Source organism: Ranitomeya imitator, chromosome 1 (genome assembly GCF_032444005.1).
Source record: "Ranitomeya imitator isolate aRanImi1 chromosome 1, aRanImi1.pri, whole genome shotgun sequence".
Lineage (NCBI taxonomy): Eukaryota > Metazoa > Chordata > Amphibia > Anura > Dendrobatidae > Ranitomeya > Ranitomeya imitator.
In genome coordinates this window covers 93,722,038-93,739,919 of record NC_091282.1, presented here as the reverse complement: position 1 = coordinate 93,739,919, position 17,882 = coordinate 93,722,038, and the positions used below count along the sequence as shown (strand labels likewise).

Below are 17,882 nucleotides of genomic sequence, written 5' to 3'. Positions count from 1 at the left end.
AGGAAACCCATGCAAACACGGGGAGAACATACAAACTCCTTGCAGATGTCGTCCTTAGTGGGAGTTGAACCCAGGACCCCAGCACTGCAGTGCTGACCACTGAGCTGCCCTGGTGTTATAAAGTATTCTAATTTAGTGAGATAATGACTTTTGGGTTTTCATTGACTGTAAGCCAAAGTCATCAACATTACCAGAAATAAACACTTGAAGTAGATCACTGTTTGTAATGACTCTATACAATGAGTTTCACTTTTTGTATTGAAGATCTTAAATAAATTAACTTTTTTATGATATTCTAATTTTGTGAGAAGCACCTGTATTTATACGTGTAAATGAGATCTGTGAAATGTCTTTTTTCAATGCTAAACAAGCCCAACTTTTCCAACCTATCATCATATGAGAGGCCTTCCACCCCTTGTAATAATCTAGTTGAACTGATTCTAACTTCTGAATATCCTTTTTAAAATGTGGAAACCAAAACTGGATCCCATATTCTAGATGTGGCCTCACCAGTAGTGTTGAGCATTCCGATACCGCAAGTATCGGAATTCCGATACCGAGATCCGATACTTTTGTGGTATCGGGTATCGGTATCAGATCCATAGGAATGTGTAAAATAAAGAATTAAAATAAAAAATATTGATATGCTCACCTCTCCGGCGGCCCCTGGACATCACGCTGGTAACCGGCCGGCTTCTTTGTTTAAAATGAGCGCCTTTAGGACCTGCGAATGACGTCGAGGATTCTGATTGGTCGCGTGCCGCCCATGTGACCGCCACGCGACCAATCAGAAGCCGCGACGTCCTTCTCATTCACTAAACTCCTAATTCTAGGAATTGAGGACCTGCGAATGACGTCGCGGCTTCTGATTGGTCGCGTGGCGGTCACATGGGCGGCACGCGACCAATCAGAATCCGCGACGTCATTCGCAGGTCCTAAAGGCGCTCATTTTAAACAAAGAAGCCGGCCGGTTACCAGCGTGATGTCCAGGGGCCGCCGGAGAGGTGAGCATATCAATATTTTTTATTTTAATTCTTTATTTTACACATTAATATGGATCCCAGGGCCTGAAGGAGAGTTTCCTCTCCTTCAGACCCTGGGAACCATCAGGATACCTTCCGATACTTGGTGTCCCATTGACTTGTATTGGTATCGGATATCGGTATCGGCGATATCCGATACTTTTCGGGTATCGGCCGATACTATCCGATACCGATACTTTCCAGTATCGGACGGTATCGCTCAACACTACTCACCAGTGATTTATAAAGGGATAAGGCTGCTGTCACACTAGCAGTATTTGGTCAGTATTTTACATCAGTATTCGTAAGCCAAAACCAGGAGTGGAACAAATAGAGGAAAAGTATAATAGAAACATATGCACCACTTCTGTATTTATCACCCACTCCTGGTTTTGGCTTACAAATACTGATGGAAAATACTGACCAAATACTGCTAGTGTGACGGCAGCCTAATACAGGGATTTTATCTCTCTTTTTATACATCCTATCTTGAGTGAGTGACATGCATTATGTGTTTGTAAAATGCAGTGTATGTATAACACATAGTGGGTGTACACGGCAGTGTAAATGTGTCACGTATCTATATATATATATAATTGTCTAAGGGTTTTTCTGTCTGTCTGTCTGTCTGTCCTGGAAATCCCGGGTCTCTGATTCAATCAGCGACGGGCACAGCATGGCGATGATGATGTCATAAAGGTTGCCTCGACCAATCAGCGACGGGCACAGTCTGCCGCGAATTCGCCTCTACCAATCAGCGACAGGCACAGTATCGACGTAGATGTCATAATGGTTGCCATGGCGACGATGATGTCATAAAGGTTGCCTCGACCAATCAGCGATGGGCACAGTCTGCCGTGAATTCTGGAATCGTCATTGTCCATATACTACGGGGACATGCATATTCTAGAATACCCGATGCGTTAGAATCGGGCAACAATCTAGTCTACTATATAATTGTCTAAGGGTCACTTCCGTCTTTCTGTCTGTCCTTCTGTCTGTCATGGATATTTATTGGTCGCGGCCTCTGTCTGTCATGGAAATCCAAGTCGCTAATTGGTCATGGCAAAACGCCCACGACCATTGCCACGACCAATAAGCGACGGGCACAATCCACCGGCAAAATGGCCGCTCCTTCCTCCCCACAGTCAGTGCCCGCTCCATACTCCCCTCCAGTCAGCCCTCACACAGGGTTAATGCCAGCGTTAATGGACCGTGGTGTAATGCACTCTATTAACGCAGCTATTAACCCTGTGTGACCAACTTTTTACTATTGATGTTGCGTATGCAGCATCAATAGTAAAAAGATCTAATGTTACAAATAATAATAATTAAAAAAAAAACGTTATTCTCACCCTCCGACGTCGCGCCCTGTTCTCGGCAGTGCAAGCGGCAGGTTCCGGTGCCAAGGATGCTATGCGAGAAGGACCTGCCATGACGTCACGGTCATGTGACCGCGACATCATCACAGGTCCTGCGCTCATATCAACCCTGGGACCGGAGGCTGCCGCGTGCACCGCACACAGGCGCCAGGACAACAAGGGGCCCTCGGAAGGTGAGTATATGTTTATTTTTTATTTTAAGTCTTTTTTAACCTGTTACATACGTGGCTGGGCAATATACTACGTGACTGGCCAATATACTACGTGACTGGGCAGTATACTACATGTCTGCTGTATACTACGTGGCTCTGTGCTGTATACTACATCGCTGTGCAATATACTACGTGGCTGGGCAATATACTACTACTTGACTGGGCAATATACTACGTAACTGGGCAATATACTACGTGGCAGGGCAATATACTATGTGGCTGGGCAATATACTATGTAGCTGGGCAATATAGTACGTGGCTGGGCAATATAGTACGTTGCTGTGCAATATACTATGTGGCTGGGCAATATACTACGTCACTGGGCAATATACTACGTCACTGGGCAATATACTACGTGACTGTCACGTGGAGCCTAGGTAGGCTAAAGCTAATAACCCAGGCCCCTGCGATATCCCTCAGACTAGGGAAACCCTGTCTGTTCCTCTCCCAGAGATTACACTGATGGTGTGCTTGTCTGGGCCGCCAGGCCTGACCCTGACTCCTGTTTCAGTACTAATCTGAAACCTCCACCCTCCACCCAGTGATAATTCCTCACACCAACCCGTACAGAAAGCACAGACAGGGAAAACCAAAAACGCACCACACCGCAAACACACTCAGGAAAACACTATAATGTGCACAGGGCAAAACAAACACAAATATAGGAAGGAAAAATATGACAAAGGATCATACACCACCAGATATGATATTTTCACTCCAAGACCACCACTCCGAACCGAGATCACCAGGCACAAGACACAAGCTATAATCGGCGACGCGCAAAGTTCAGAACTATTTAAAGGCCGTGGGCGTGACCCAGCCTCCAATCCGAGTACCAGCTAGATTAACCCCGGACAACCTAGATAAAATCTAGCCGGCGCCACTGAGCGCATAGTGGACGAATGCAGAATTACCTCTGTCTGTCGGACGCCCTAGTGTTAATAGCGTCCGACATGACAGTGACTGGGCAATATACTATGTGGCTGGGCAATATACTATGTGGCTGGGCAATATACTACGTGGCTGGGCGATATACTACGTCACTGGGCAATATAGTACGTAGCTGGGCAATATACTACGTGACTGGGCAATATACTACGTGGGCTGTGCAATATATTACATGTTTCAAAAACCTGACCTGCACATCCAAACATAGACTCAGTGTGAACAGGTGCTGAACCTAGAGTCCACTCACAGTATAGTGCATCTCCCCACACACACACAATATAGCGCAGCCCCCTCCACACACAGTGTAATTCAGCCTCACTCCACACACAGTATAATGCAGCCCCGTTTCAACACACAGTATAATTCAGCCCCACTCCACACACACGATATATTTCACATATACTTGAAATATATATATTTCACATATATTTATACTGCACACAGTATAATGCAGCCCCCTCCACACACAGTATAATGCAGCCCCCCTCCAACACAATGTAGTTCAGCCCCACTCCACACACAGTATAGTGCATCCCCCTCCACACACAGTATAATGCAGCTTCTCCAACACACAGTATAGTGCAGTTCCCCTCCAACACAGTATAGTGAAGCTCCCCCCAACACACAGTATAATGGAGCTCCCCAACACACAGTATAATGCAGCTCCCCTCCAAACACACAGTACAGTGCGGCTCCCCCAACACACAGTATAGTGCAGCTCCCCCAACACATAGTATAGTGTAGCTCCCCCATCACACATTATACTGCAGCCCCCCAACACACCTTACAGTGCAGCACCCCCAACACACAGTACAGTGCAGCTTCCCTCACATACAGTATAGTGCAGCTCCCCAACACAGTACATTGCAGCACCCCAACACACAGTACAGTGAAACTCCCCCAACACACAGTGTAGTGCAGCTCCCCCAACACCCAGTAGAGTGCAGACACACACGCGCGCGCACACACACACACACACACACACACACACACACACACACACACACACACACACAGTATAATAGAGCACCCGCATTCTCTCACACACACAATAACGCATATACTGTATACACACACACAATAATGCATACACACACACTTGCACAATACTCACCCCTGCTCCTTGTTCCCCGCTCTGCCTCAGGTTCTACTCTGGTCTCATTGGCTCCACTGTTGGCACAGTGTGGCGCATGATGAAGTGACATAATCGCGCGACTGCTGAGTCACAAGTAGAGGGGGAGTGATTGGAGAGGGAGCGTCAGCTGACGCTCTTTCATCCATCAATCCTTCTAACTGTATCAGCATCTGTGATGCCTATAAGTTGAATCAGCGATTTGGGGGAGGCGCAAGGCCCCTCAGCAGCTGCGTGGTGTGCCGCTATTAGCGGCATGCCACTGGGTCAGCTGGGGGCCTCTGGAGGAGCATGGTCCCTAGGCAGCTGCCTGGTCTGCCTGCCCCTAACGTCGACCCTGAGTGTGTGTATGTGACATACAGAGTGATGTTCATTCTGGAACAAAAATGATTGTTCTCAGCAGCAAATCACCCAGTATAAACAGGAAATGTGCTTCAAAATATTTGATATTGTATGGTGACAGAAGAATCTATTGGAGATTGTTCTGTCATAATTGTACTTGTCAGCCGGTGTAGTAAACGGGTAAACAAACGCTGTATGACTTGAACATTGTTAATTGCACACGTCTAACTGTCTGAAATCAGCTTGTATAAATGCACATAAATGTTTGTGTGATGGTGCAATATGTTGGCATTTGGGGCCCACATATAATTTTTGCCCAGGGCCACAGATTGTCTAAAACCAGTCCTGCGTGGAGGTTGGCCAGGGGGGCAGTTTCAAAAGTCTATAGGGATGTAAAATTATGCCAGACCTCCACATTTCCCACACTGCCTCCACTATCAAGTGATCAACACCTACAGGAACCATTTCTCCTTTGAGCGGCACAGTAAATGCCCACCTGGAGCTGCTTATACAGAGCATATTAGGTGAGATGTAGTTGACTGTGCTCTGCATAGGCAGTGACCAAAGCTCTACATAATGTTGCAGAGTGCAACAGCCGATGACAAATTAGTCTCACCTGTTGTACTTGGCATAAGCAGCAAACAAGAGGACAGAAGAATAGCAGCTAATGAAGGAATAAAGTGCAGTGCAAATACTGTCTTCATGCATTACTAAGAGTTGCTGTGGTAGTGTTACAGTTTTCTCTTCGCCACGACAGCACCCACTGAGAGAGGGGATCCGCCCCTAGGAACAGGAAACCCTACGGAGAGATAAAAGGGGCGGTCCCCCTCGCTCCCACAGTTTGGTTTCCTGTTTCTACGGGAAGATCCACGGAGAAGAGGATTCCCAGCCTGGACGCCGCTTGCGCAGTTTACCTGTGAGGACGGCAAGGGCTCCAGGACTGGATGCAGCGTCGGGAGTGCTGATTCAGTTTTCCCCCCTCTGCTGGCAGACGTCGCGAGACCGGGTCGTGGGGGCCGGTTCGCGGCAGATGTCCGGCGGTCTGCGGGGCAAGCACCAGGTGGTAGCGTCGCGCCGTCCTCGGCGGACGCCTGTGCGGTGTGGAGCCCAGTGTATGCCCCCGGAAGTGCTGGTAAGCTTCCGGGGTGTGGAGGAGTGAGCCGGCGCTGAAGCCGGTAACAGCGCCGGAGTATCCAATATGGCCGCGACCCGGAAGTGGTTAGCACTTCCGGGTTCAACAGGAAGAACATGGCGGCCCCATGTGAAAAGGACGCCGGCGTTGCATCCCGGCGTCCAGAATGGATTCTGCAAGAGAGCCTGCGGTACCTTCTCTAGAGGTTACCACCGTCACCCCTCGCAGCCATGCCAGCAGCAGCAGCCGCTCTAGGCAGAGCGGATCGTCCAAAAGGAAGCCACCTGCATCTGTGTGTCCTCCTCAGCCGGTACCTGATCGGTCAGCTTCTGGGTGAGTGTGCATCTACCCCACTAGTCTGATTATTGTCCCTCTCCCTTTATAATAGGCAAAAAGGAAGGAAAAAGCGAAACACAAGCAGTGTGCGTTATGTATCCAGCCCCTTCCGGATAGTTACGCTAAAAGGCTATGTGATTCATGTATAAAATCAACGTTACGTGAGGAAGCCTCAGTTAAATCAGGATATAAGGGCCATGATTAGGGAAGAATTACGAGCCCTACAAAGCGTTGACAGAGAGCCACGTATTAAGGAGAAAAGAGGATACGTTTCACCTGTATCCGATCAGCCGTCTGAGTTAGAGGAAGCAAACTCAGATAGATCGCAGCAGGAGATATCCTCAGATGAGGATCAGGATACGTGCTTCCCCACAGATAGCATTGACAATCTGGTGAGATCAGTTTGCAATACCATGGGCATAGAAGATTTTAAAGTCCCTAAAACACAGCAAGACATTATGTTTGCTGGCCTATCCGAAAAGAAGAGACCCTCTTTTCCGGTAATAACGGCAGTAAAAAGTCTGATCAAAAAAGAGTGGGAAAGCCAGGGGCAGAGGGGGTTACCACCATCCTCAAAGAGACGCTACCCCTTTAATGATGAAGAATTCACAACATGGTCAAAAGCCCCAAAAGTAGACGCAGCTGTGGCGTCTACATCAAAGAAATCCTTACTGCCTGTAGAGGATTCAGGCTCGTTACAAGATCCTCTAGATCGCAAAGCCGATTCGCTCCTTAAAAGAGCATGGGAGACTTCGGCAGGGGCCTTTAAACCGGCAATCTCAGCCACATGCACCGCAAGATCCATGCTTGTTTGGCTGAGTGACTTGGAAGAAGGGCTGAAAGGAGGTCTCTCTCGCGAGAAATTATTGTCCTCTATACCCCTAATTAGAGGTGCCACAGCCTTTCTAGCGGACTCATCTGCCGACTCTATATGCCTGGCAGCCAAGTCGGCAGGATTAACCAATGCAGCACGTAGGGCCCTATGGCTTCAGGGCTGGAAAGGTGACCCTCAGACCAAGTCTAAGTTATGCAGCCTTCCATGTCAGGGTGAGTACCTGTTTGGTACCAAACTGGATGAGATCTTAACTAAAGCAGGGGAAAGGAAGAAAGGCTTTCCAAATAGTAATAATTACGTTCCATTTTATAGGAGAGCCTTCCGAAAGCCCGCATTTAATAAAAGGAAGGAGTTTAAGAACCAGGATTGGGTTGGATAATAAACTGGGAAAAATCTAGACTTATCCCAACAACTCGGCAAATTTTCCTAGGGATTATATTAGATTCTACAAGCCAGAAATGTTTCCTTCCGGAAAATAAACAGATAACGGTCAGGAATAAAGTTCAGTCAGTAATAGATAAACCCCTAATTTCTTTTAGAGAAGGCATGTCCCTTCTTGGCTCCTTCACGTCATGTATTTCAGCGGTTCCATGGGCCCAATTTCACTCGAGGCATTTACAGTATGCAATTTTACATGAAGAAGAAAAATCTCATGGTCATTTAAATATTAAAATTTCCCTTTCTAATGTAATCCAATCTCTGATATGGTGGCTAGATCCAAAAAACCTGGTCAGTGGAGTCCCCTGGGTAGTTAAACCCTCAAATATAATATATACTGATGCCAGTCCTACTGGCTGGGGCGCACATTTAAAAGACCATTTAGTCCAAGGATTATGGTCAGTCACGGAGTCAGACGACTCTTCTAATATAAGAGAGCTAAAAGCTATCTATCATGCTCTATGTGAATTCCTTCCGCAGCTACACGGGACACATACCAGAATTCTGTCCGACAACATGACCTCAGTCGCCTATATCAATCATCAAGGAGGAACAAGATCAGGAACGCTCATGTCTATAACCGAAGACATTCTAACCATAGCCGAAGAACATCTTCTGTCCCTGTCAGCGCTGCATGTCAGAGGAGTGGACAACTCAAGAGCAGACTTCCTCAGTCGTCATACTCCACCAAGGAGAGTGGGTCCTAAATCATCAAATTTTCAAAATGATAACCATGAAATGGGGTACACCCGAGATAGATCTCTTCGCCACAAGACAAAACCGACAACTAAAAAGATTCGCTTCAATGTTCCGGGCCGACAATCCTGACATTCTCGATGCCCTTCAGACTCCTTGGACAGTTCAGAAAGCATACGCTTTTCCTCCTCTGATTCTTCTACCAACAGTAATCAGGAGGATAAGGGAGGACAGGGCAAATATAATCCTGATTGCCCCATTTTGGCCAAAAAGACCATGGTTTTCCCTGCTCAGAGCCATGTCCATCTCGGATCCGTGGATCCTCCCGGAGGATCAGGATCTTCTTTCCCAGGGGCCCTTCAACCACCCTCATGTGAAGGGACTAAGGTTGACAGCCTGGAATTTGAGAGGCAGCTGTTAAAACTAAGAGGCTTCTCCGATAGTGTAATTAATACCTTGTTAACAAGTAGAAAAAGATCCACTACTGACATATATGTGAGAGTGTGGAAGAAATTTCTAAATCTCTATCCATCGGCGTTATCTAGTGAAATTCCCGTCTCCACTATTCTAGAATTTCTTCAAAAAGGACGTGACCTAGGTCTTTCAGTTAATACTCTGAAAGTACAAGTTTCTGCTCTAGGGGCCTTGTATAGTCACAATGTTGCGGGTAATAGATGGATAGCTAGATTTATTTCAGCTTGCCAGAGATCAGAGCCAGTTCAGATTCCGCAGATTCCTCCTTGGGATATTAATTTGGTCCTGGAAGCCTTAACAAGTCATCCATTTGAGCCTCTAGACTTAGCTCACATTAAATATATTTCACTTAAGACCGTTCTTCTTGTCGCGTTAGTATCGGCAAGAAGAGTAGGTGACATACAGGCGCTATCAGTAGATCCTCCCTTTATGTCAATATTTCATGATAGAATTGTCCTGAAAACAGACCCTTCCTACCTACCTAAAATGTGTACAAAATTCCATAGATCTCAAGAGATCCTTCTTCCTTCTTTCTATAATAATCCTACAGACCAGGAAGAAGAGAAGTACCATACTTTAGATGTGAGAAGGGCTATAATAACTTATCTGGATAGGACTAGCGCCTGGAGGAAGAGCAGGGCTCTCTTTGTTTCCTTCCAGGGTCAAAGGAAAGGATCTGGTGTTACAAAAGGCACACTATCCCGATGGATTCGGGAGGCGATATACCTGGCCTATTCATCTAAAGGGGAGAATCCACCTGAGACTGTGAAGGCACATTCCACCCGGGCGATAGCATCATCCTGGGCTGAACGAGCAGAGGTTCCTATAGAACTCATATGTAAGGCCGCAACCTGGTCCTCTCCTTCTACCTTCTATAGTCACTATAGATTAGATCTATCTGCCTCCACTGACTTGTGTTTCGGTAGATCAGTCCTTAATACGATAATCCCCCCCCAAATAACTATCTCTGAAAGTCTCTCAGTGGGTGCTGTCGTGGCGAAGAGAAAACACCGGATTACGTACCGGTAATGCTTTTTTATAGAGCCACGACAGCACCCCTTTACTTCCCTCCCATTTACATATATTAGTGTACATATGAGCACTGTTAAGGGTGGTGGATTCTTGTACTTATACATAGTTAAATTATAATGAATGATGATAAAGAATTGTCTACTAAAACTGGTGGGCGGTTCCTCGCAATCTCTGTAACCCAAACTGTGGGAGCGAGGGGGACCGCCCCTTTTATCTCTCCGTAGGGTTTCCTGTTCCTAGGGGCGGATCCCCTCTCTCAGTGGGTGCTGTCGTGGCTCTATAAAAGAGCATTACCGGTACGTAATCCGGTGTTTTCTACCTCTATCTAAAGTTAGGGCTATAGATTGAGTTAGGTTTAGGAATATGATTAGGCTTAGGATTTGATCTAGGTATAGGGTTAGGCTTGGAGTTAGACTAAGGAATACGGTTAGGCTTACGGATAGAGTTAGGCTTAGGTCTAGTGTTAGGATTAAGAATAGAATTAGACTGGGAGCTAGATTTAGGTCTAGTATTAGGCTTAGGAATAGATGAAAAAATGTTACTTAAAAATGGAACAAAAAATATTACTAAGTATAACTTGTTTTTTGTAAAAAAAAAACAAACCAAAACTGTGAGGTCAAAGTGAAAACACAATTACGGTACATCAATATTTTACTTAAATTAAAATACTGGACTAATTTAAGGGACTCGGGGAGTGCAAACAGTTTACGGGATGGGGAGACGCCTCTGTCACTAACTCCTATTGCACTAATTTGAACATGGTCGAAGTACGGTATTTTTACATGTTGGAAACAGTATCATTATCTTACCCCCTTGGGTGTTGTAACATAGTCCCCTCCATCTCTTTGTCAATACTTGTTCTGGCTTATGGTTTACATTTTCTTATCTTCATCTTTCCCAATTCAGCACATAATAAAATCATATTACACATTTACGGTACGTTTTTCAGCACTTGCATAATATAGTGCTTTACTGGTAGCGTGGTATCTCCAACAAGCTATGTTTTCCTTCTTGAGTATCTGTATAATTATCAATGTACAAGTCAACCGATATTACGGCACATGTCTCTTATCAAAGTCAACACTATTCCAGGATATATAAATACACATGAAATTTTGGATGTGATGCATGCGATCCTGATTATTTCTCATTGGGTTCCATCAATTGTATTTTTTTGTACATTATAATTGACTGCAATCCGTATTGATTTCTGAACAAATATGTTATTTATATGAATGAGAGATCTAGAGTTCTTGTCATTTAAAGTTATGGGACCCTGACCAAGGTTTATATCTATGGTACAAATGGTGTAGGGTAATAAATTACATTTAAAAAAGCACCAAGGAGCACTTAAGTGATTGTCCATGACTACATTATTGATGACCAAGGATTTGCGGTTAATCTACAGGTTAATAATATCTGAACTTTCCGATGTCTGTGCTTAGAGTCCCGCTGCCAGGAGGAAATTAACTGACATACCTCCCAGCAGTGTTCAGCATTCAGTCATAAGAGTGGCACCGATGCGGGTTCAGTATACAGCGCGGCGACTGTGAATATGCCTGCACTCTGACTGACAGCAACCTTAGCTTTACTGCCGGCTGTCAGTCAGTACCGTGAGCGTGGTTACAGCCACTGATTAACCCCATTTCTGCAGGTAGATAGCGTTATTTTCATGTGACAAGTTCCATTTAATATCAGCTTGGTAGGGATACAACTCCCGACACCCTCACAATCAGCTTTTAGCAGTTCCTGCGTAGATACGGTGCCCAAGAGCAGCCAGTGCACAGTGTTCTGAGCTGTGCTTTTCTGGCTGCATGCACTGTGTATATTCGGGGAGCTGATGGTGGGGGTACTGGTGGTGGATCTCCACCAATCTGATATTATTGATCTATTCTATTGATAGTTTATAGGTATAATAATCACTCTTTTATATTTTTATTTTTAAGCATTGGGTCCTTTTCTTGTCCTGCGCTCATAGAGCCCTGTTTTGCTCAATTTACTACGTATGGTGTTGACCATCACTCCAGATGTCTCCAGCCCAGACTGAAGTGTTTTAGATGTTGTATGTGGTTTACTTGCCATATATTCGTAGGGTCAATTCTCCTTTTTCCAACATGTCCTGGAAGGCTCTTAACTGTTCTACTTGTGGCAAATTTTTTTAATTGTTGAAGCTATGATGCTCAGAATCTTCAGAGATTTCCTGCACCCTTAACATTGCTTGTGATTGGCGATAATAGCATTTCTGGTCTGCTCAGATATCTCTCTTGTCTTTGCTATACAAATGTCATTTTGTTAGCAAAAGATCTACCATTCATAGGGTATCCAAATAGTTCCACCGAACACTATATTTCTGGAGATATTTTGCGTGGCGTACTTAAATAACCTGCGATTTGCCATGAATATGATTCTGGGTTTGTTTACAGATGTAAATATTGCTGTTCTCCTGAATTTCTTTTCTTTTTTTTATTTCTTACTCATCTTACATCAATCTCTCTTCAATATGTGTAAATTTAATCTTGTTAACCGACCTGGTGTGGTCCTCAACTAATCTCTTTGGTTGTCTTTTTGAGGACCACATATGATTGGCTAATAAGACTAGGTTTATATACAGCAGTGGGCCATATCTTAGGTGCATGAACAAAAATTAAATCTTTGCTGTAGAAAAAAAGTTTTGGGATGTAATGAATGTATCCTGACCATCATTCTAGTCAATGGAATCACCCAAATAAAAATGGGAAAATTGTATAGGTAAACATGTCTAATTGAGGCTTCCAAAAGTATAGCAAACATGCAAAGGATAATACAGCGCTGACAAAGAGAAGACCTCCTAGTAATAAGTACTACTCTTTATCTTACAGATGGCGTCTGTACAGGACTCCAAGTATGGACAGAAAGACACGTCTGATCAGAACTTTGACTATATGTTCAAATTACTTATCATCGGAAACAGCAGCGTTGGCAAAACGTCCTTCTTGTTTCGGTATGCCGACGACTCGTTCACCTCCGCTTTTGTGAGCACAGTTGGGATAGATTTCAAGGTGAAGACTGTCTTCAAAAATGAAAAAAGAATCAAGCTGCAGATCTGGGTGAGTTATACTCGTCTTCTTCCATTCCAAAAATTGCCATTTTATTTAAAGGTTGCGGAAATGAGAAAAAAACAATCCAATAAAAGGGGCAATTTTACTTGATTGTTGACTAGTAAACCAGACACTGAAGAGTGACACAAGTAAATCATCTGACTGGGTTACATTCAATAGCCCGTTCATAAATCAACAATAAATAATGCATGCGGGCATTCTTCATATTTCATCAGGTAATGCAGGGCTCGTAAAGCCAATGGCTGATAAGAATCACAATTACCATTGAGAACACTTAGACTGATGCATTTTGTGAAACAGCAACATAAAGACATTAAGCTATTTCAGTGTCTGCATAATAAACTTCAAGGCTCGTTGTGGCGTCTGGTTTTATCCCATGTTTGTGTGCATGACGGTGGCTTAGAGGACTAGGGAGCTGCACAATAGATTTATTCATATTTAAAGAGGACCGGTCACCACTCTTAAAATATTTGATTCCGGTGTTATTTCTCCTGGGAATGAATGAATAAATTATCAACTGACTGGGCGTTACCAGTTGGAAGCATCTCCTGACACATGCTGACACTGTCCAATCGGGGCTAACATTATCCGATTCGCTCTGTTGACAAGATTAAATGGAAATTTCCAGAATAATGGAAGGACAGAACAATGTAGATCTTTAAGAAAAGATGCGCTACAATTTTTATTAATACCAGTCTTTACTCGTGTGCTAACCGAGTGACTTTGGCGTGCTCGAATAATTTGTTCAAGTTCCCGTGGCTGCATGTCTCGCGGCTGGCTGTTTGACATCCCCAACACATGCGGGGATTGCTTCTTTGTCAGGCAATAAATGCTGTCTACAATAAAATTGGCAATCTTTGATTCATGCTGCCTGTGGTTCTGGTAGAATTAATCAGCTGACAGGTTCCCTTTAGAGTTTTACTGAAACCGTGCTTGGTCACAGGACTTACTTGGTGATTGGAACTAGCAGAAGACAAGCATTGAGACTCTTGGCTCTGGGTGTTTCCACAAGGGAAAACAGATGAAGACTTGCATTTCTTCCATTATTAATAGCTGAAGGACTCACGGGAGCGGAAATAATAAAAAGCAACTTAATTTGGGGGAACTACAATCTGAGGATTTTTAAAAGCAGAAAACCTCGTACTTTTACAAAATACAACTTTCAATTGAAATCCAAAGACGGTTGGACTAACCTGGGACATTTCCTAGTAATAGTACTCAGCTAGAAGGTATGTGAAACGCGTGGAACATTGTCAGAACCAAAGGAGTTAGAAGCAAAAATCATAAAAAATTTCAGTAAAAATGGTAATAAAAGGGAGACCCCCAGTTAGCCAGAGTAGAGGTCAGCTATAAAGAGCTCTGTCTGTCTGGAGGATCCAGCATTTCTATGCTTTACAACCATTCTATTGATTCCTATAGGATTGGTGTAATACTTTATCTAGCCTGTGGTTTCACTGCAGAGAAATTAAGCGCTCATTGTAAGGTTCCATCGCAGGTTGCAGCTGATCGCTGTGGGTTCTTCAGCAGGACAACTTATGAGCCCCCTTTAGTTGGGGAAAACTTCCAGTAAAAAAAACTTTTTCCGGGATATGGGAAGGGCTACGTTTTGTATTTTTCCATTGCTCATTATTTATTTATGGATAATACAACGTCTCCCAGAGACTCATTTGTGGCTTCCATTCCTTTAAATTAAACAGTCACCAATTGCACAATTTATTAATAAGAGACACTTTAATAGCGAAATCAATCAAGGAATAAATCAACATGTTCTTTATTCCTATTAATGTGAGTTTGGAAATATCTATAATGTTTAATTGCCGTTGGCCTCTGATCGCATTTCCTCTGTGATTTCATCCTTTCTTCTACAGTCCTACACAGATCAGAATATTGAAGCGCAATAATTCCAATTTTGCCTGTCAGACCCAAGTTATCTAATTGATTAGAGACTTCACCTTTGTGTAAGGAAATACCAATTATAATAATTGCATTAAATCTATAATTGTAAAGACATCACATATAATAAATTATAGCAGAAAGGATTTAATGTGCCTTCATAGCCTCATATGCAAATAAGCATATTGCAAAGCAATTACCTCCTTAATATGACCGCCAACGGTTATTAATTTTCAGATACAAGATTGTGCCATGTTTGACCACATACTAAAGGGGTATACCCATCTCAGATGTTTATGGCATATCTGAAGTTTCAATGGACCCACAACTATATCAAGAAGGGGGTCTTTCCATCCCTTGAGGTGGCTGCTGCATCGAGATGAAGAATTAATGCATACCTGGGCGCACAAGGGCAATATTCTCCTTGTTAGAGTACTTTTTCAGAGGGTACAAGAAAAGCAAAGCACATTTGAACATCCCCTCCAACAATTGTAAACATGTATTGCAGATGTTGTGGCTAAAACATTAATATCTGTGATGGGAATGACGAATTTAAGAAGTCAGTCTTTCCTAGAAACCAACGTAGGCTTTTGTGCAAAATTGGAGGTACAGTAAGGCACTATCGAAACCATATTGGGGGGCTGAACAAAGTTGATATATGATAATGTGTAAGAGACGTAAGGCTATGGCTGCAGGATATCTCATAGGTTTGCGAGTCGTGATGTAATTCAGAGATGACCATGGTTGTACGTGTGACTGTTGCATAGTCATTTGCAACTTTTTTTTTCTGTAAGGAAAGTTGTTGGCAAAATGTTACCATGATATGTTATAGAACCACGTGACACTGTGCGTTCCTATTCTAGGGTAATAGAGACATAAGCATAGAATAAAGATGTAATTGTTTTGTATTAAATGCATATTAATAAGCATTTCTGGATGAGAATCACTGTCATTCATGCAGAGGTATGATTCGGGGATCCAAAGGCAAAATCTACGAAAGGGAACCTGACTGCTCAATCACCGGCACCTTTTAAAGTATGTTGTTCTCTGAAATAGACGAGCGTATCAGAGTCAAACTTGCTTGGCTGAAATAATACAATGCCTGATACATGCTGCCCATGGATTGTCCTTAGCCCCCAAACATTCATGTGTTATTATACAGTAAGGCTTTTCGTCCTCCTCAGGCTCCTGAGGCCGATGCATTTGCTACTAAAGGTCCTTATACACATTTGACTAAAGGTAGCTGAACCCACCATTATTGGTCGATCAGCCAACAGTTTGATGTTTATAAAGGGGTTGGATGACTTTTCCCTGGCAGATTATGTCAGGGGTGAGAAGAAGCCGGTGCATTGGACTTCCAGTGATGGATCTTTTTGTTCCTGGGAAGATAAGACGCTAGCACAAGAGTCTAGCGGTGTCTCTCTCAGAGGGAACTATAATTGTAATGGCCACCAATCACTAATAAATCAAGTTTTGATAGTATGTGAATACCTCGGAACACATTAGTTAAGAATCGGCTGAATTATCCTTTGGATATCTTCTCCAAGGTCAGTGATCCGGTTCACCGAGCCAAGTATTCTTGTGCATGGGGAAGTTGGGGAAGATAGCTGTTGGCCAATGGATAATTCAGCCAATAGTTAACTAATGTATACTGAGGTAGTAACATATCACCGAAACTTGATATTATTAGTGTTTGGCCCCTTAAAATCATTTACTTGTGTTAGAGATCAACATTAAATTGGTGATTACCAAAGTAGAAAACTGTGCGATTATAAATTTAGGATTTGTTTTTAATTATTAAGGAGGTTTGACATTAGAAACATTAAGGGCAGACTATACTACATGTTTTGAATAAACAATACATGTTATATCAGTGAGGTTTTAACATCTGTGTCTATACATTTGGCATGTAAAAGTTTTAGCACCTCTGGTCAAAATTACTGTTATTGTGAAGAGTTAATGAAGCTGAAGATGAAATGATCTCTAAAAGGCCTAAAGTGAAAGATGACATATTTCCTTTGTACTTTAGGCAAATTATATATATATATATATATATATATATATATATATATATATATATATATATATATATATATATATATATATATATATATATATATATATATATAACAAAGGAAATGTGTCATCTTTAACTTTAGGCCTTTTAGAGATCATTTCATCTTCAACTTAATTAACTCTTCACAATAACAGTAATTTTGACCAGAGATGTCCAAACTTATACATGCCACTGTATACACTTGGTCTGCCAAAAATGTTGTGGAATACCGATTTAACCCCTTCACGACATGCGCCGTACTAGTACTGCGCATGCCGTGTCACCCCCTTTGATGTGGGCTCCGGCGGTGAGCCCACATCAAAGTCGCGACATGTCAGCTGTTTTGTACAGCTGACATGTGCGCGCAATAGCGGTGGGTGAATAGCGATTTCACCCGCCGCTATTAACCTGTTAAATGCCGCTGTCAAACACAGACAGCGGCATTTAACTACCGCATCCGGCTGGGCGGCTGGAAATGACGTCATCGCCGACCCCCGTCACATGATCGGGGGTCGGCGATGAATCAGGAAGGTAACCATAGAGGTCCTTGAGACCTCTATGGTTACTGATGCAGGCCTGCTGTGAGCGCCCCCCTGTGGTCGGCGCTCACAGCACACCTGCATTTCAGCTACATAGCAGCGATCTATGTAGCAGAGCCGATCAGGCTATGCCAGCTTCTAGCCTCCCATGGAGGCTATTGAAGCATGGCACAAGTAAAAAAAAAATTGTTTTTAAAAATATGAAAAAATATAAAAGTTTAAATCACCCCCCTTTCGCCCCATCCTAAATAAAACAATAAAAAAAAAATCAAACATACACATATTTGGTATCGCCGTGTTCAGAATCGCCCGATC

At 43.4% G+C, this 17,882-nt stretch overlaps 1 protein-coding gene across 1 annotated transcript in view; it reads left to right on the top strand.

Annotated features, from left to right (window-relative positions):
• LOC138662907 (ras-related protein Rab-3C) overlaps positions 1–17,882 on the top strand; it is a 265,256-nt gene that overhangs the window by 12,943 nt on the left and 234,431 nt on the right. The window contains exon 2 of the mRNA XM_069748910.1: positions 12,840–13,067. Coding sequence (XP_069605011.1) covers positions 12,840–13,067 — 228 coding nt within the window. The remainder of the gene's footprint in view (positions 1–12,839; positions 13,068–17,882) is intronic.